We start from the raw sequence: 20,488 nt of genomic DNA on the forward strand, positions 1-20,488 counted from the left end.
ATATGAGGAACAAAGTAAATGCATGCTATACAATGACTAGATTTTGCTGTGTATTTTACAGTAGCCAGTGGGAGGAGGGAAGCAAGATCAGTTAGGTGAATCACAGCATCTGAAATAAATATAAGCCAGTAATTCAGAAAAAGCAAAAAGATTAATGAAATTATGATCAGAGAGAAACCTTTCTGGTGTTGGTATATGTGTGTATATGTGTAAGTGGGACTTCCTTTATTAAGAGGCCACAGAGTAACATAATGGACAATACTGTCAACAACATCTTTCCAGGAAGCAACTTTCATAACTTTGCTGATATTCATGGGGCTGCTTTGCTAACAGGTGTGATGACATTTTTGTAAAACATTTTGGTAAAACAATTCATTTTAGGCACTCAGTTTGCCTGAATGGTCTAGCAAGCACTGAGCAGAGGGGAGGAGCAGAGGGAGAGGGAGAAGCAGACTCCCCGCTGAGCAAGGAGCCCGACGTGGGGCTGGATCCCAGGACCCTGAGATCATGACCTAAGCAGAAGGCAGCTGCTTAACCGACTGAGCCACTCAGGCGCCCCTAGAACAGTCATTTTTAATTACATCTCTTTGGGAAGCCCTCTCCCTTAGAAACTGCACATTTCAACATAAACACAACGTTTTATATATTACTTTGGGGTTTGTGGACCTTTCAAAAAGCCCATACAAAGTGAAGCATTTAGATCTACAGAACTGAGACCTCAGTCAACACTCCAACATACAGTTTTTCTCAGTAAATCTATATACATGCCTTTATTCAACAAATATTTATTGAGTGCTGATAATATGCTAGGCATCACCCTTGGAGATAAAGACATTGCAATAATAAGTTAAACTAAGACTGAAAGAGTCTTGGAATAGGAGTTCATTTTAACTGGTACAACTGTCGCCAACTCAAGGCCTGACCTCAACAATGAACACAGATGGGAGGCAAAAATGGAGAAGCCTAATAAGGACCACCTCTGCTTGAGGGTGATTTGAATGATAACCCTTAAGCAGAGTTCTGGCTTTCCTCAGAAAGTAATTTTGAGGGGCGCCTGGGTGGCTCAGTTGGTTAAGCATCCGCCTTCAGCTCAGGTCATGATACCAGGGTCCTTGGATTGAGCCCCACATCAGACTCCTTGTTCAACGGGAAGCTTGCTTCTCCCTCTCCTCCCCACTTGTGCTCTCTCTCGCTATCTCTATTGCTATCTCTCTCTCTCTCTCTCAAATAAACAAAATCTTTAAAAAAAAAAAAAAGAAAGTAATTTCGGGTCTGCCTTAATTTTAGCCTAGACAATGTTAAAAGTGGGTAGAATAGTACCCTCAGGCATTAAAAAACAAAGCAACAAAAACCCCCCACAAATTCAAAAGAGGACTAACTAAATGTCTACCCTTGAGCAATGCAACCTCTTAATATATCATACAGAAGAAAGTGGTTGCAAATACAGGTAACTGTATGAAATATCTTGCTCTATACTACCATTATATACTAACCAGTAAAAAAAAAAATAAAAGTTGGGGCTGTCTGCCAAAAATGATCTTGGTTTTTAAATAAACTGATCTATAACTCTCCTTTTTAGCAGTAACTACATAATAGAAACATGTTTCTGTTTGGGCTGTTTATATTTCATGATAAAACAATGTCATTTGCATCTTTCTGTTAGCCATACAGAAGGTGGTGCTTCTAACTCAACTAAAAGCATTTAAACAATAAATTAGGAAGAAAGGTGGAGTATAGGTGGGGTTGGGAGGGTACAGAATACAATCTTATTTTACTGGAAATTATGACTTGGTCCATAAAGAGAGTGATCATAGACAATCCAGTGCATGCTGGAACTGGCTTGTACTGGGTTGTTAAATTTTCAGGAATTTTGTGAGCCACATGACATCAGGTTTGGTAGTTTGAAATATTCCCTTGGTTGGGAGTATTTATACCACAGAAACTGACAACTGCTACAAGTCAGGCTTCTCTGTACCCCAAGTGCCTGTTGTTAAACATTTATCAGAACATCACTGGTTCATATTGATTCTTATTCTCAAAGTGACATTGGTGTGGTTCTACATTAACTTCAATAGCTGGATTGTATAAAGAGTTCTTACAATTTAGCCTATAAATGAGCAAAAGATATAGTAAGATATTTAATAAGAACAAGCATCAAACTTGATGCTTGTAACAAATTTCTTCACAAGGTAATAAGAAAATATAACAGTGGTAAGTAATGAAATAGTTCTGACTGAAGATTGCTTGACCTCATATGTAAAAAAAAAGACTTGATAAATATAGGGTTACAGATGATCAAATAATATACTAGCACAATAAACAGTAAAAGATCCCCTTCATCTCACTTATTATGTAGATTTTTAAAAATTTGTGGTTCATTTGTTCCAATTTTAAAGTTTAAGAATAAACTTCCCAACCTTTTCAGAGCTTTCAATGAGACACATATGATAAATCCTAGGCTAATGAACTATTCTTAAAAAGCGCAAGAGCTGTTTCCCAGTAAATGGTAAAGCTTGGAAGTCACACATGAGAAGCTTCTAGGCAAGTCTGAAAAGCACTTGAACCTAATGATTCTAGGAAGTGTGGGGGTAAAAACTTATAGGAAAGAGGTAAATCTCTTTGCCTGAGAAGCTGATAAATTTGAAAAATGTCTTAGAAAATTTAATTATTTAGTAAGTTCAAAAATTAACTGATAACAACTAAGACCTTTGTATGTCAGGAATCATTAAAATTTTTCTTGGTAAAATAATTTGTATCAATTGCCTCAGGCATATAGAGATCATAAACAATATGTACATGTTCCTCTGGACTTACTTGGGAAACTATGTTGATTGACTCTTTGAACCAGGCCATGCTAATTGAGCTTATTCTGCTTCTTTTATATGCAAAAGCATCAATATTTTAACATAAGGTTAAAAACACTTACCTGCGCCAATTTCTGTAAACCATGAAGATGCAGAGTTCAAATTGATTGTCTCAAACTGAACAACCTGATTTGATTCGGTGCCCTTGCTAATAGCTACACAGACCATAGGATATTCCTGTTCTGGTATTACCAGCATTTCAAAAACATTCAAAGGACTTGGCAAAGGAAAATCAAAGTGCTGCAAAAAATAAACAACAGAAATATACTTTAGAAAAAATCTCCCCATTCATACTGTTGAATAAAGCCAAAAGAAAGGCTTTCATTTTCTCCTTGATTGATCTACTTTTAAAAAATGACTACCTCTAAAATGATCATGATATGGTTGAGTTCTCTATAAAAATATGTTTTAGAGAATTGGCCAGATTCATCTTTATGGCTGTGATGCTTCTGTAAGTTTACTAACATAAGTTACAGAGGAAACCTTAACAAGAATACAAAAAGCCCTAAACCAAGTAAACACCCATAAATAACTGTAAATGTGCGGAGTAGCATAGTAGCATTGAGATCATATAATTTTAAGCATTTTATTTTTATTTTGGGGGGGGAGGGGCAGGCAGAGAGGGAGAGAGAATCTTATGCAGGCTCTATGTTCAGCGCGGTGCCCGACATGGGGCTTCATCTCAAGACCCTGAGATCATGACCTGAGCCAAAATCAAGAGTCTGATACTCAACCGAATGAGCCACCCAGGCACCCTGAGATCATATAATTTTAGCTTCAGTTATACACTAGGGTTTTCTAAAGAAGAAAACTATAAACAAAGTAATACATACCTTTATCAACATGAATTTCTGCATTGGCTCATACCACTGAAGTAAAACAATTCCAGACTGTAAAGCTCCACAGAGGTATTTATGTCCTGTGTAAGGGTTTCTGACTGGAAAGAAACAAAGCAAAACAGACACAACCAAAACACTGAACACCTTGATACGAAAACATAATTAGTTTAGTTCATTAAAAGCAACAACTGAGTTATGCTCATTTAAGAGCTAACTCACTTTCTTTATAAAGGCAGTGCTGATATATCGGAAAAACAATGAAATGTGGCTTGCCATTGATACCAAAATATGGATGGAAGAAACTATCTGAAGTGATTATTTAGCTGATAAAGAAAAATGATTGTTTCTATTCACGAGGATGATAAGAATAAGTAAAGAAAAATGATGTTTTTTCTTTTGGCTTTGTTACCCTTTCCTTTTCACTTTCTTATCTCAATTTTGAATTATATACAATTACTTCTAAACATCTTCAATAGACTAGGCTGTTAAACATAGGAACCTGCTACAAGGGACAATATTTTAAGCACTAAAACACCTAAAAACCTTCTACAAGGGACAGTATTTTAAGCACTAAAACACCTAGAATGAAACCTAAAGAGCTGTTTTTTAAGTAAACTAACTGAAACAGAAAGTCTAGGAAGCAACTGAAATCTATGATTTCATCTTTGGTATAGTAGTTTACTTAAGGCAAGATGAAAATAACTATTTTACATTTTACTAAAGATGTAACTTTCTTGACTCAAATCTACAAAAAAATCCTAATTGGTCTTTCCTTCTCCCCAGTTTGACTCCCATCAACAATTATATATATTGATTATAAGAGTAGTTATTTGCAAATAAGCTGTATCTTAATATATTTATGAGTTTTATCTTAAGATTGTAAGCTTCTAAGATCTTTCTTGAGTCACAGATCTTGGGAATCTGATTAACAGATATGGACCTGATTCTCCCTGGAAAAATGCTTATGAAATTTGTTTATAACTAAGAAACCATGTAGCATGAAGATCAATGAGTAAGCTTATTGCTTCAACAAATAAAATTAAACGGGAAGTTAAGAGCCCAGGATCTGAAGTCATGGACTGGGTCTGATCCCAGGTTCTGTTTCTTACTAGCAACATAACAAATATCATGGGGTTGATTGAGGGTTAAATGAGGTAAAATAATTATATAGTAAAAAATTTAACGTTGCTCCAAAAGAAGTCTGGCCTTTGTCCCCCCTTTTGGGAGGTAATCTCTAAGCCTCAGGAATGTCATGTTTGATAGGAGTGTCTTCTGTTTGCCTGGGGCCTTGGGTCACTGAATAGTCTAACAATATGATTTCAAGTGGGGGCTTGCAACACTGGACATTCTTAGGGGAAGGACAGTCATGACAAAAACCCAGCAATGTGATTTGGGATACAGGCTTTGGGTCATGCAGTATCAAATGACCTTCAGAGGGACTGGATATTGAGATCAGCCATGTGGACAATCAAGCCTCTGTGAGGGGAGCCCTAATAAAAACTCTGAGTACTGAGAGTATGCTCCCTGGATGGCAATGCTCCATGTGTATTGTCACACACCACTGCCAGAAAAGTAACACTGTCCATTACTCCACGGGGAGAGAACAGCAGAAGCTCTATGTTTGGTGCTATTCCCAGACTCTGCCCTATGCCCGTCTTCTCTTGGCTGATTTTAATTTCTATCCCTTCCCTGTAATAAATCGTAACTATGAGTATAACCACTTTCAGTGAGTTCTGAGTCTTCTAGAGAATTTTTTAACATGAGGGTGGTTTTGGAAACCCCCCAAACTTGCAATTGGTGTCAGAAGAGGGTGGTCTTGTGTGGACTGTTCCCTCTAACTTCATAGTTAGCTAAACTCCTATGATAATGTTCGTAAAGCACTAAGCTGTAATGGCTATATAAATGCAAATGTTAAATTAATGGTAATCTTAGCAGAGATACAGCCTCAGGGAGTATGGTTAAAAAACTCTAGGGACACTACGCTCTGAGAAAGCATTAGGACTGGTTATCTCCAACCATTTTTATGCCATGTCCTGCCACACAGTCTTGTGCTTCAGTGGCCCCTTAACTACTTATTAAAAACAAATATAAAGCCTACCTTCCTTCCTATTTGATACTATAAGACTCTCCATAGTCTTAAAGAATTTTAAGAATGTTCAAACTTCTAATCATCCAGTTTGAGAAACAGCGTTTACTCACCTATGCAACATTTGTGGCAGCCTTTTGTGTCAGGAATCTTTGTTGTTAAAGCGAACTTTCTGAAACATAGGACAAGGTAAACGTACTCTACTGCAGTGGCTCCCAATGATTTGTGACCTGGCTACACCGAAGCCAGTCAAGGAGCTTTACAAAACCAGTCGTAAACTCTGACCCCCAAACTACCTGATTCTCTAGGACTGAGACAGGGCCTGGGAATCTATATTTATAAAACTTCTATAGGTGGTTCTCCTGGACAGTCAAGCTAAGGAAACACTGATCTTTTGAATTCTATATAAAGTGCACTTTAGTGTAAACTACCTTTCAGAATTAAAACAAAGGAAGTTTTTTAGTGGGCAAGGAAAACTGGTTATTTTAAAAATAGATATTAATGCCCCTCACTCCCAAAAGAATTAAAATATTTTGTACCTTGGTAGTATGCGGTCTGGAAACCTATGAGTTTGAATATGGGCAGCTAATCCTGGTTTTTTGGCTTGTTCAAACAAAGCTATAAGGTTATGAGAGTAGAGTTGAAAGGTTTTTCCTATAAAAGAAAAACATGATATTTTTATTAGAATCTTTCACAGCAGAAAAACAAGAATTTTCAAGCAAAAGAAAACATAATTACCTTCTAAAATAAAGGAGTCCAGAAATGTGCAAAGAGCCAAGTAAAATAGAAAAACATATGAAAAAACAAAAAACAAAAACCCAGTTAATACATTTTGAAAGATAACAGAGTTTTAAGAAAGTAGATAATTATGTTTCCTAATATAGGAATTAGGTATATTTTAATTAACAGGTGATCTGGGCAGAATATATATAAGCCTTAATGAAGCCAGCACAGAAAGAAAAAACGGTTAAACACTGTTGTACAGGGGACTGAGTTATAATGATGCACATGTGAATATTTTAGTATAACACAGGAAATTCTGTAAAACTGTATTATATTATCTTTCTGGGATAGACCCATTTATCAAGAATTTATCAAATTACCTTGGTTTAAAATTGTGAATGAAGTCTTAAATATAACAGATTAAAATACTAAGAAAAGCAAAGCAAACTAATATTATATGCCATAATACCAGGATAATGGGGCTACAATTTCCATATAATCAAAACCACAGGTGTGTTAAGCAGGGGGAGATAAGGGAAACATCTACTGATTCCTTATTATACACGCTATAGTACCATAACAACACAGAACAAGTATTTATCATTTTACTATCAGAAAACATAAATATACAGTTGACCCTTGAACATGAGTTTGAACTCTGTGGGTCTGCTTATATGTGAACTTTCTAAAAAATAAGTACAATACAACAGTACTGTTAATGTATTTTCTTTATGATTTTCTTAAATTCTTTTCTCTAGCTTACTTTATTGTAAGAATATAGTATATAAAACATTTAACATATAAAAATGTGGTAATCAACTGTTTATGTTATTGATAAGGCTTCCAGTCAACAGTAGGCTATTAGTACTTAAGTTTTTGGAGAGTCGTAAGTTATAGGGATTTTCAAGTGCTCTGGGAGTCAGCAACCCTAACCTCTGCATTATTCAAGGGTCAACTGTGTATGAAATAGTCTTATGATACAGTATTGAGTCTTATCCTCAACAAAATTCCCCGTATTTTCTTAGAATGAAAACATTCTGCCTAACACCATACCACACCCTACCTCTCTCCATTCCCCCCTATATTAGCTAGCAAGGCAGCTAAATACACATGTATATGTATGTGTGCACGTCCACACAAACGCAGACCCTCAGGCAGAATAAATGTCTTCGCCTATTGAGCTCTGCCACTTACCTGCATTCAGTTTTATGGGTCATATTAACTAGAATATGGAAATAACTAATTTATAGGCTAACTTTTCCCTGTTTTCCTATAGTTATTTTAAAAATATATAAAATGTATTCTGTGTGGTTTTTAAGCTTATATCCAAAGGCAGGAATGAGCAGTAAGAGAGTAAGAGGAAAGTGATTTTACATGTATGCAAATCAGAATTGTTAAACACAATTGGGTTTAAATTTATTTTTATAATAGCATATATTATTATTTTGGTAAACAAAAAAAAATTGGGGGACGCATAATTAAAATCAAAATGATTCAGTACTTTTTCAAGGACCCCAGCTCTTTAGAAGTCATTTATGCACAAATAATATGTTCTTTGTAAACACTGTCATCAGCTCATACATACAAATTTCTGAAGAATCTCTATTAGGCAATGGTTAGTAGAAGAGTTCAAGTTATACACACCCAGTTAAAATTATAAAAATGACATTTCTTAAATTAGGCCACAATTCATAATGATCCACCTATCAGTAAGGCTGTGTATCAGTACTGATGCTTTAAAGCATAAGTAGCGGAAAGGTACCAAAAAGCCTGACAGTACAGTAAATAAGAGCTGGGATATAACACTCACATATAGAGAAGAAATGAAAAAAATTTAAGAAATACTAAAATAATTAATTATTTTAAGCAGAGAGAGGGGTGAATGCTAATTTAATAGTTGATAGCATTAGGATTATTAAGAGACAGAGAGAGATAATTAACTATCTTCTACTCTACTATCAGAATGAAAGTAAGCAGCAAACCTCTAGGTAGTCACTTAAATCTAAAATGTAAGAAAATCGGTTTTGGTAGGTAAGAATCGGGGGAAAAAAAAAAAAAAAAAGCCCAAAATACCACCTACCCTGCCTCCCAACAACAACCAAAAAGAAAAACACAAAACCACAATTAGAAGAGACTGCTCTGGAATGAACTTGTTTATAAGAGTTTAAAACATCAGTCTAAAATGGTTATACCATCTGGTCCATAACAACATGAATGCTGTCAGCAAACACCCGTGTAAGCCTTCACTGTGTAAGCTAAGTGCTCGAGATCATCTCATTTAATCCTCACCGCAGCCTCATAAGGCTGGTATTGTTTCCATCATCCTCATTTTACAGTTAAGGAAACTGAGGCTGAGAGAGGGTGACTTGTTCAAGATCACAGAGAAAGAAGCAGCTATATCCTCTGATACTTTCCCTTCAACTGTTAATTCTCCATGGAAGGCCAATGGTGCTGGGATAGTTGACGGGGAAGGAGTCTGAGCAGAAGTGGACGGCCTCACGTGACAATCACTGTGATAGTCCTCAGGTGTTTAGGTCCTGGGCAGGTTTGGGAAGTGCTACCTTCACCAAACACAGGTCCTTTCTCAAGGTTTCTTTCCATTCTAAGTTGGGAGAAAACATCTACAAGTCTCAAAGTTACTACACTATAGTTACCCAAAGTAACAAATAACATTTAAAAATACTGTATATTAAAATTACATTTCTCTTGTGTCAACTATACTTCAATTAAAAAATTGTGTATCTCTCCTTGTCTATGGTTTACTTTTCATATTAGTTTTGTTATATACATACCTGATAATGACATTAAAGTATTATTGATAACATAGAGCCAAGTACATTTCCGTGGAAATAACTATAAAGAAAAAAAGGTAATTAAAATTCTCCAATTTTCATTCCCTTATGCTTTAACTTCCAAATCCCAACAGTCTGAAATAGCATAAAAATAACTATTTTCTATCTTTTAGTAAATTACCAAAACTTTACAGGGAAAAAAATCCTGTAACATGAACATGAAAAGAGTACAATTTCACCTCCTTAAATATTTAAATCATAATAATTAAAACTGAGGCCCATAAAAATTTAAAATTAAAAGATTTCTTTTATTCAATATACTCAAACTAATTTCTTGAGTTAAAAGTCCTAAGTTACCTGTTCCATCGTTGCCTCATGTAGCTCATTGAGATTCAATGTGTAAATACCATCTTCAGTTCCAAAAATGATGTACTGATCTAAAATAGTTGAAATAAATCACCAGAATTTACTATAATTTTCTGAAATAATTCAATAAAATGTCTTTATATTTTAATGTTTTTTTTTTTTTAAAAAGATTTTATTTATTTATTTAGAGAGTGCACGAGTGGGAAGAGGGGCAGATGGAGAGAAAGAATCTCCAGCAGACTTCACACTGAGCGCAGAGCCCAACGATGGGCTCGATCCCAAGACCCTGAGATCATGCCCTGAGCCAAAATCAAGAGTCGGACACTTAACAGACTGAACCACCCAGGTATCCCTTTAATGGTATTGAGAATTAGATAGCCACAGCCAAAGAAAAATTATTTTCTAAAATTCATGCCATCTTCTTTACCTCTTTCTCCAATTCTGATCTCATTTTTTAAAAGCAGATATATTCTCTGTTACTCATTCACTCTGGCTTTATCTCTCTCTCTCTTTTTTTTAAAGATTTTATTTATTTGTCAGAGAGATAGTGTGCACAAGTGGGGGGGAGGGCAGCAGGCAGAGAGAGAAGTAGGCTCCCCACTGAGCAAGGAGCCCAATGCTGGACTCAATCCCAGGAGGCTGGGATCATGACCTGAGCCTAAGGCAGCCACTTAACCAGCTGAGCCACCCAGGCGTCCCTTGGCTTTATCTTACTTAACTTATATAATCCTTCCTTTCAACATAACTATCATGTCTTAAAATTTTTCATTACAGCTATATATTTTTGCCAGATATCTCAAATACTCTTGGAAGAAGGAAACTATAAATTAAAAAGAAATTATAAATCATGACACACCAGAAGCGATAAGCACACATAGCGTCCAGATCTTGGTTCCTAAATACTACCTTCCACTAAAAAGAACCAGGGCTGCTTGGAAAAGACGGATTCCAATTCTGGGGCAAGGAAAGCGTAAGATGTGCCTAGAAATCCTGCTGTGCCAGAAAGTAACGAAGTGACCAAATGCTAAATAAAAGAACATAGGAACTCGCACTGCTCAAAAATTCTGGGACAATTTAAGTGCTAAAATTAATAATAGATCATATCTCACTGAATAAAAAATAATTCATAAGCTTAAACTAATACATGTACATAAATAAATGGGAAAGAAGGGAAATTGTCTGTAGATGTCAATGGATTGTCAATGGACTATCAATAAATGCTAAAACCAGTTGGTGAAAGTCTAATGAACAAGAGGATATTTAATATAGTCTCAATGTATTCCATACTACTTATTAATCACCTTAGGAAATTAAGTAATTACTAATTAATTACAAACAAAAAAAGTAACTTGACAGTGGAGAAAGCTAGTGAATACCACCTTAACCAGCTGATCAATGTTAGTATCACTGGTACTTGGACAAGCTCATAGAACGTGCCTTCTGATAGGATGCGCCGAGAAGAGCACAGTAACACTTCTTTCATACTCCCACCAAAACCACATTACCTAATCTCAGCATGAGGACTCATCAGACAAACCCAAATTAAGGGACATTCTACAAAATAAATAGCCTCAAAAATGTCAAGATCTAGAGAGATACAAAAAGGTTGAGGAACTGTTCCAGACCAGAGGAGATTAAAGAGATGCGGTAGCTAAATGAAACATGTGATTTTGAATTGGATATTGTTGGGTTGGGGAAAAAAGGAAGGGGGAGACAATAAAGAATATTATTGAAGCAATTAATAATTTCTATATGGATGGTGATGTCAGTTATACTTCAATTAAAAAAATAAATAAATATGGACTGTGGATTACATCAATGATAAATTTCCTGATCTTCACAATTGTACCATGGATATGTAAGAGACAATTCTTGTTCCTATAGGAAATACAAAATGAAGTATAAGGAAGCACTCTCAAGTAATTCAGAAAAAAATGCACATATAGGCAGATAATAGAAACAACTGATGATTCTGAGTATAAAGGAGTTTCTTGCATTATTTTTCTAACTTTTCTGTAAGTCTGAAATTATATCAAAAGTTACAAAGACAAAAAAAACCCATTTCCTTACTGATAAAAATATTTTTTTCTGTTATACTTCCTAATAGTAGCATTTAAAACAGATAATTATATGATTTGTCTTTATTACTGTGTTAAAGTGGAAACAAACATTTCCTGAACACCCTTTACTGCCTAACCTCTTTTTGCTAATTGCCAGACACTCAGGTAGGTAGGCTTTTTCCTTCCTTGCAACAAGGTGGGTATTAATAGTACTTATGTTAGGGGCACCTGGATGGCTCAGTCGGTTAAGGGTCTGCCTTCGATTCAAGTCACAATCTCAGGGTCCTGGGATGGAGCCCCACGTCCGGCTCCGTGCTCAGCCCAAGTCTGCTTAAGGATTCTCTCTCCCTCTCCACCTACCCCTCACCCCACTCGCTTTCTCTCTCTAAAATAAATAAATAAATCTTAAAAAAAAAAAAAAAAAGAGTACTTATGTTATAAATGATCACACTGAGAACCAGAGGTTTTAAGTATCTTTCCAAAGTCATATAATAATGACAGAGCAGGAATTCAAACCCAGATCTATTTGATGCCAAATTTTTACCTCTATGTATTAGGCTTTCTCACTTTAAAAATATACAGTATAAATTTTTAAAAATAAAGTTTGTTATTTTGCTGTCATTTCAGATTTACAGAAAAGTTTTAAGAGTACAAAGAATTTCTGAATATCCTCCTTCACACAGATTCCACAAATATTAACATTTACTACTTTTGCTTTATCCTTTTTTCACCTTCCATATACACATTTTTTTGTTTTCCGAACTATTTAAGTTACAAACACAATGTCCCTTTATTCCTATTTCAGTGTGCATCTCTTAAAAAAAAAAAAAAAAAGAAAAAGAAAGGTCTTACATAACCATAGTACAATGATCAAAATCAGGAAATTAACATTGAAACAATACTATTATCTAATCTAACGATTTTACTGATTGAGATTATCAATTGTCCCAGTAGTGTCCTTTTATAGAAAAGAAAATCCCTAATCATGGTTGTAATCACTTGTGATGACTACTCAGTCTCCTCTAATCAGAACATTTCCTGTATACTCTAAATTCTAATACCTTACACCAAAACTCTATTTAGGTTGTTGCAGGTACCTGCCCTATTTAGTCTCTAAAGTCATATTTTTAAAGTAAACAACCTCAGTTCACTGACCATAAAGATACTTTCCCAGAACAAGTATTTTATTAGAGATGTACATAAAAGTTCAGAAATTTTACCTTTTGTATCAGGATGTATCCAGGATGTTGCACAATTAATTTTCAAAGGGCAGCCATCAAAAACTTTGGAAAAACATGCTCCCATCTTATTTATAAAGAAAGAAATATTGACTTATTTGATTAGATAATTTTATATAGTCTTAGAAAATAGCTAAGATTATTACAAAATGCTAAACTGACTCTTATTGCATATGTTTATGGTCTCATTACAAAACAAAATTCCTATTTTGATATCATTTAACTCTTTCTCCTATTCTTCCCTTGTGTAATCCGCTATTTCAGGGCAAAAATATCAAATTTATCAAACATCTACATATATCAGTGATACATTTTAGGAATTTTAAGTCACCACTTATCTTTAGGACTAATATTTAAGAATGTGAAAGAGTGGATGATATTTCTGAGCAGTATCACAGTGATTATAATTGCAGTATAACTCTGTAATAGTGAAAAAGACAAAAAGACTAATAGTTACGTTACATATTAGACTTTTACTGAATAAGAAGGTATAATTTATAAAGCATCCCATTCATATGATTGGCTGAACCACCTTAAAGAGCCACAGAACAAGTATTAACATAAGCTTCCCTATTCCTTTTCATTGTGTATAGTTCAATATGAAAATGGCTTCAGGGGTAGAAAGGTATTTAATTCATATTATGAAGAGAACACAGTACTACTGATACCACATTAAAGTTAAATTGGCCTTTGAAGGCTAATCTGAGAATCCAACTGCCATATTTACAAAAAGTGAAACTCTCTAAATTCTAACCAACTCACTCAAATTAGGGTATATGATCTGATCCATGGTATATCAAAATGCCTTTAATGACTTTGTATTTTGGGAATTAGCTCAAGATACTTGACAGCAAATAAAAAATCTGCTGATGTGTCTAAAGAGATGGAAATTGGCAAGTGGTTTACATAGAAATATTCCTTACCAGCACTTTTGGGGTGGGTGGAAGGCCATTGATGGCTGGTTTCTGTGGGAAAAATAATTTTTAATGCTTTAAGATCTCTTAAGCCTTAAAAAAACCCTATACATTTGGAATTTCAGTTATTCAAATTACTGACTTAAACAGACTATGCCCCCCTGCCCACCAATACAGAGACAGCCTCTTATACGATGAACATGGTAATAGTTACAACTAATCACCAAACGCCTGTTATACCTACCGGGAAATCTCGCTTGTCCTTTTTCCGTGGTAACTGTGGTGCTTGTGCTGATCCTTCTGTATTTTCACTAATCAGTTTTGAAATACCATCACCATTTCCTAAAAAGAATCATGATTAAAAGCCGAATGAACATACAAATAAGTACTTTCCATGAAAAATAATTTTCCCTTTCCCCCAGTACTTGTATACCATTTGGGTGATCCTTTACTGGGAAATATTCTCTACTGGCAGACAAGTGAAAGTATCTTTGGTCTTTCTCTAGATTCTACAGAGGTAGCACTGCATAGTTAGCAGTGGGCTTAATTCATGAAAACACCAAATGTCTTTCCATATTGTGAGAAAAAGAAATGCTCTATGAATGCTATGCTGATATTCAAGGCCTTTCATAAGTGGACTTCAATCTACCTTTCTAGTCCTATCTCCCATTATATATCTTTCAAAAGCTCACACTTCTCTCATACTAGACTATACTTACAATACAATCCAGATTTTCATGGTTCAATACATTTGTTTATTCCTTCTTGCTCATCAGGAATGCCTGTCAGCACTGGCTCCCCCTAATGAAAACTCAACCAAGTCCTTTTTTTTTTTTTTCCAACCAAGTCCTTTAATACTCTGTAAGGGCCCACCCCCTCTATTCCCTATCCTTATCTTCCTAAACACCTCTCATCTTTATTACATATGATTATTGTATGAGACACTTAAATAAGCTGTCTTGTCTAATGTTATGGGTACATGGGTGTACCTTCTGCTATAAATCCTGAGCTTCTGGAGGGTAGGAACATCCATTCATCATTCTAAGACCCTATCATATTTAGTAAGGGATCAAATTAGGATTGAACTGGACTGAATCTATGTATAGCCCATCCATGTGGAATTTTAAAATAACTTCAGAAAGCTTTAAACAGTTATAAGATTGACTGAAGACATCCTTTAAAATATGAAAATGGCTTTCTTTCCAGTTTTCACTTTGATTTATTTACCCAGATCACAGTATCTAGCTGTATGCACTCGAGGACTGCTGATACTGCTAGCCATACCAATAGAGGAAGTCTCAGCTACAGGACCACAACTTGGGCTACTCTGTCTTCTGAGAAATTGGGGAGCTCTGTTCTCTGAATCAGGACAACGTTTTATAGTTGATGACTTTTCTTCATCTAGGAGGTTGTCTTCAGGGTAGCTGTTTATCCTTGGCTAGTAATAATAAGACACAAAAGTGCTTTAATAAATTTGGATATAAAACAGAAACACTCCATTATCATTATGCATCAAAGACTTGAGGGGAAAGGGGATATGTCTTTTCTTCCTTTCTTCTATATAATTCAATCACTGCGCTAAGTAAGCAAAGTAAACAAGAGTTGAATTACTGTCCCAACACAACTAAGAACTTGCCATGTGATTTTTTTTAATCATCCCTAAGTCAAAACTGATATAATTTTAACTGATAAAATTATATAAACAATTCACAAAGTACTTAATAAGTAGAAACAAGCAAAGACTTAATGAAGTATGACTCCACTGAAATAGCAAATTATAGTAGTAAATGAGGATTATAAATGATGAACTCTTATTTCCTCTCCATGCAATTTTCTCTCAAATGAGTATAACTGATTTTTACCTTTTTCTTATAGCTATCCAAATATTGTATTTCTCATGAAGTCTTTTTTAATATATATTTTACATCTTTGTAATCTCCTCTTAAAGGAAACTATATTTATCTAAATATATTTAAGAGAATTTTGAACAAATTCAATAAAATCATTTTTTAAATTTAATTACTATATTACTTAAAAAAGGATTTATTCAAAAATTTTAAGCAGCTCACCTTAGGAGGTAGGGGAGGTGGTATTGCGCGTTTTGAGGTTGATCTAACACAAAGAGAAACATGCAATTCAGATGGTGGTAAATGATAACATAAAACAGAGACTCCATTAAATGTGCATTAAAATCTGTTTATATTCAGGGGATATAAAAGACAATTAGATCATGCTGAAGAGTATTTGTACAACCTATAGAAGACTTAAGACCTCACTGTGTCAAACTGTATTAGTAGACTATAAAATAGATTTTTATAAAATAAATACAAAGTCTTTTTAACTTTACGGTTTTGCTTTGCATATTTAGCATGTAATAAAAATGAATTAAACATAGTAGTAAAAAACAGATTCAGAATTATAGAGCTGGAAGCCATTGTGAATCATAGATTCAAGTGGCTGTATCGTCAAACCCTTTAGCTGCCCCAAGTGGGATCCGCAGATCAGTAACATCTGCATCACCTTTACTTTCTGTAAAGGACCAGATAGTAAATATTACAGGCTTTAGTCTATACAGTGGCCACAACTACTTAACTCTTTTGTTATAATGTGAAAGCAGCCATAGCTTTTTTCATGTTATAAAAGCCATATTAAAAAAAGAAAAGCCATATTAAAAAAAAAATAAAAGCCATAGCTTTTTTCACGTTATAATGTGAAAGCATGGCTGTGTTCCAACAAATGTTTATGGACACTGAAATGTTCATATAATTTTCATATGTAACAAAATATCACTGTTCTTTGGATTTTTTTTCAACTATTAAAAAATTCTAAATACCATTCTAGTTTGTGGACTGTACAAAAAATATGCAGTGGGTCAGATGTGTCTTATAGGCCATAGTTTGCCAACCCCAGATCTATAAGCTGAATGTGGAGGATCCAGAAATCTGTACTTCCAAAGACCACTCAAAGCACTGCAATGCACAAACAGGCTTGAAACATTTAGGCTGGCCCTGCAACTTAACTGATGAGGGAAGACAGGTCTAGAAGATGAAGAAACTATACTGGAGAGATGGAATTGGAGCTTTTCAACTCCTCCTATAGTATTTCTTCCCATGACATTATGTAACTCATCCTTCAGTAAATTAACATTACACATACTAAGTTCTGACTTAAAGAAGAAAACTCAAGAAAACTTAACGATTAACACATGATGCCTTTTGGTAATTAAAAAGTCAGAAGCTTTACTCTGATAAAAGGCATAGCACAACTTCTCTAAGAATGAAAATTGAAACTTGTTAGAATAAACCACTCCCTCCCAATACTGTTCTTATATAATCAAGTAAAATATAGTTATTAAGTTAAAAAACAACTTACTTCCCAGTATTTGCACCATCAACAAAAGGATTCCACTGTAACAAAAAGTTTGGATCTGATGACACTCCCTGTGAAGGTGAAAAAATAGTTTAAAATGTTTCCTTATAACAGATATTAATCATCTTATTTGATTCAAGAAAATATTCAGTGTCATGATTGTTAATCATCTTGGCTTTCAATCAATTTTTAAATCTCCAGCTAGATTTGCTGTCATTTGACATATTTAGGTCAATGATTCATTATCAGTTGACTTATACATAAGAAGTTCCATAAACATACTAAATACAGTTTCAAATGACAAGCCCTCTTTTCCATTGCTATTATATTCCAAATAAAACAGAAAAACGTAACTCTGAATTATCTGCGTCACTAATCCATTAGTGTGGAAAGCTAAACATCATATTATTAAGCTATCGTGAACTTACTGGTGCTATTTTTTCCCAATGGCATGGAAATTGAGAATTATATATCAATATATACAGTAAGAAGAGCATTACTGCCAAATGTTAAGAATGAAGAGATCCATTAACAGAAGATAATTCCTATAAAAATTATACTTTGCCAAAGCTGAAAAATAAAGTAAATATATTAAGATAACATCTAGGCAACTCTAATAATATCTTGCTCTATTACTTATTTCCTTTTAGATAAGGAAAGGTTTAATGAAATAGTAACCTCAAAATAAGAGCAATGGTTAAAAAAAAAGCTGTATTAACAAATAAATATTAAAACCAGTAAGGTAATGCAAACATAAACTCTAAACCTAAAGAGTTGGTAAGAAAAAATATCCTGAGAGCTTTAAGCTGAACATCAAATTCATATATTTAATAACTTCATGTAAATCCTTCCAAAGACTCAGAAGCGTCAAAATGAATGGTTAAAATGGTCTATTACACATTATACCCTAGTCAAAATGTACCTAACTATAAGCTTTTTCAAACTTTAATGTGTGAAATGCAGTATCAAAATTATTGCTTAGAAGAGTATATAACTTTGTTCCTTAGTCAAAGTATTCCTAAGTTTTCTCAAATTTTAATTTGTAAAGTACTTCAAAAGTAGTAATTCCTACCATTTCATCCCGTGCTTCTGTTTCTTTTCTCAGAGGAGGTTCGAACTGTAATTTGTCAACTGCAAAATATGTAACAGATATTCACAAACTCTATCTAAAGGGTTAATCTCAGAAATGTAACAAGAAGCTTATGTACTGGGGAGAGGGAAAGGGAAAAGGAAGAAGAAAAGACAAGATTTTTTACTGCAAGAGTACACCTTTTTTTATATTTACCAAAAGAAGGTAACAATTTGGATCTTCCTAACAACTCTACTTAATTCTCCACTGGAGTCAGGAAATTAAGCAGCACTTTTTGTGTATAAAAGATTTCAAAAAATTAATCAAAGTATCCACTTGACTAAGAAAAAACACTTTAAGGATTTTCTGTCTAGGCTGCACACTCTGTTCTAAGGCTATAACTTTATGGAGGGGATGAACCTCCCCAAACTACCTGTAATTATCTAAAAAGAACAAACAGTATTTAAATTAAATGTTATAATAGTATTTGGAAATTTAATATATTTTGTTCAATGTGTATTTCACTTGGCCTGCTCAAACTTCTCTTATGTGAAATATTCTAAAACAGAGAAAAGGATGGCTTATTATCTACTTCACAGTTGTTTTGAGGGGATTTTTTTTTTTTTTTTTTTAAAGATTTTATTTATTTATTTGAGAGAGAGAGAATGAGAGAGAGCACATGAGAGGGGGGAGGGTCAGAGGGAGAAGCAGACTCCCTGCCGAGCAGGGAGCCCGATGTGGGACTCGATCCAGGGACTCCAGGATCATGACCTGAGCCGAAGGCAGTCGCTTAACCAACTGAGCCACCCAGGCGCCCCGAGGGGATTTTTTTTTTTAAGTAGGATGGAGCCCAACATGGGGCTTGAACTCATGACCCTGAGTTCAAGACCTGAGCTGAGATCAGTTGAACACTTAACCGACTGAGCCACCCAGGTGCCCCATAAAGTACACAGAAATTTAAGATCATAAAATTTAATGTGATTAAAAAACAAACAAACCAAAAAATTCATATTTGCATCATAAAGATGCAAGATACCCAATACAATCTTGGCAAAAAAAAAAAAAAATTTAAAAAATCATTTTCAAAAAGGATCCAGTTGTTCTTATCCCTAAAACAAAATGTGTAAAGTAATGAAGTTCTTATATAATTCATTAAACAAAAACATTGTCATAAAAATTTTCAATAAGATTGAAAGACAGTTCATAAAACACTATCAACTTTTCAAAAATAACCTAAAATAAAAAGCTCTCACTTATTAATGACTTATTTCTTAACATAATTTAAAAAATATCTTAACTCAAAAACCACTACTCTAATTCACTACTTCAACTCATTTGAGACAGAGATGAACTAAAGTTTTTTTTTTTGTCACAACTAGAAATACTGGCAGGCAAGCAGGTGTAGAAAAGAAAGAGAAAATGTCATTATTATCTTTAACAATAAGAATTATAGATCAAGCAAATTTCAAGACTTACAAGAAATTCCAAGAAAAAATGAGTTTCATAAACATTTAAGATGTTTTAAAACATAAGTACTCCTTAAAAAAATCAAATTCCTTATGACCATTCTAAAATTACTGCAGCCATAACTTATGGCACAGACATGCTAGAGCCTCCAATATCATTGTTTTATGTGGTAGATGGGACCTCAAATTGTTTTGTTTTAAAGGAAATACTGACAGTACCTTCGGGGGTGCATCTTTGGCCTACGAAAATCCAAAGATGGGGAGGTCTTCTATTATACATACTCTTTTATTTCTGTAAGATGATGTAGGTTCTAGCCATAATGAAGTAATAGGAATTGGACTTACCCTTCTGCTTTAAACATCTACATACATGTAACACCAATGTGTGTACAAACGATATGAAGTAATTATTTTGGGGTAGTGGCTAACAGACCCCACAACGCTGTCATCCTTGAGAGAAGGGAATACACAGTGGTAAGATCCACATTCACTCTAGCTTTCCACCTGGAGGCACTTTCCAAACTAGGGCACAGGAAAGTGGAATCCGAAGAGAGAGTAACAGTCTTACCGGGTGCAGGAAACAAAGACTGGAGATTGGGGCTGCTTAGGTGGTGGGAATTTGAAGGGCAGAGTGCCAGAAATAAGAAAGCTACACGAAGGAACTCTAGAAATATGCCAAGAGATCTCTTTGTCTTTGGATGA

At 34.5% G+C, this 20,488-nt stretch overlaps 1 protein-coding gene across 8 annotated transcripts in view; it reads right to left on the reverse strand.

Moving 5' to 3' along the window:
- Positions 1–20,488, reverse strand: part of MAP4K5 (mitogen-activated protein kinase kinase kinase kinase 5) — a 108,533-nt gene that overhangs the window by 12,097 nt on the left and 75,948 nt on the right. For 4 of the 8 annotated variants that reach the window (XM_032405065.1, XM_032405061.1, XM_032405060.1 and 1 more), the window contains 14 exons: positions 18,324–18,382; positions 17,255–17,322; positions 15,952–15,994; positions 15,110–15,320; positions 14,127–14,224; positions 13,892–13,933; positions 12,951–13,035; positions 9,662–9,741; positions 9,305–9,365; positions 6,528–6,530; positions 6,329–6,443; positions 5,903–5,961; positions 3,698–3,801; positions 2,927–3,104 (listed from right to left, as the gene is read on the reverse strand). In XM_032405065.1, coding sequence (XP_032260956.1) covers positions 2,927–3,104; positions 3,698–3,801; positions 5,903–5,961; positions 6,329–6,443; positions 6,528–6,530; positions 9,305–9,365; positions 9,662–9,741; positions 12,951–13,035; positions 13,892–13,933; positions 14,127–14,224; positions 15,110–15,320; positions 15,952–15,994; positions 17,255–17,322; positions 18,324–18,382 — 1,206 coding nt within the window. The remainder of the gene's footprint in view (positions 1–2,926; positions 3,105–3,697; positions 3,802–5,902; positions 5,962–6,328; positions 6,444–6,527; positions 6,531–9,304; positions 9,366–9,661; positions 9,742–12,950; positions 13,036–13,891; positions 13,934–14,126; positions 14,225–15,109; positions 15,321–15,951; positions 15,995–17,254; positions 17,323–18,323; positions 18,383–20,488) is intronic. The other 4 variants (XM_032405063.1, XM_032405066.1, XM_032405062.1 and 1 more) reach the window with 2 other exon arrangements.

This window comes from Phoca vitulina, unplaced genomic scaffold (assembly GCF_004348235.1).
Source record: "Phoca vitulina isolate PV1807 unplaced genomic scaffold, GSC_HSeal_1.0 scaffold7, whole genome shotgun sequence".
Taxonomy (NCBI): domain Eukaryota; kingdom Metazoa; phylum Chordata; class Mammalia; order Carnivora; family Phocidae; genus Phoca; species Phoca vitulina.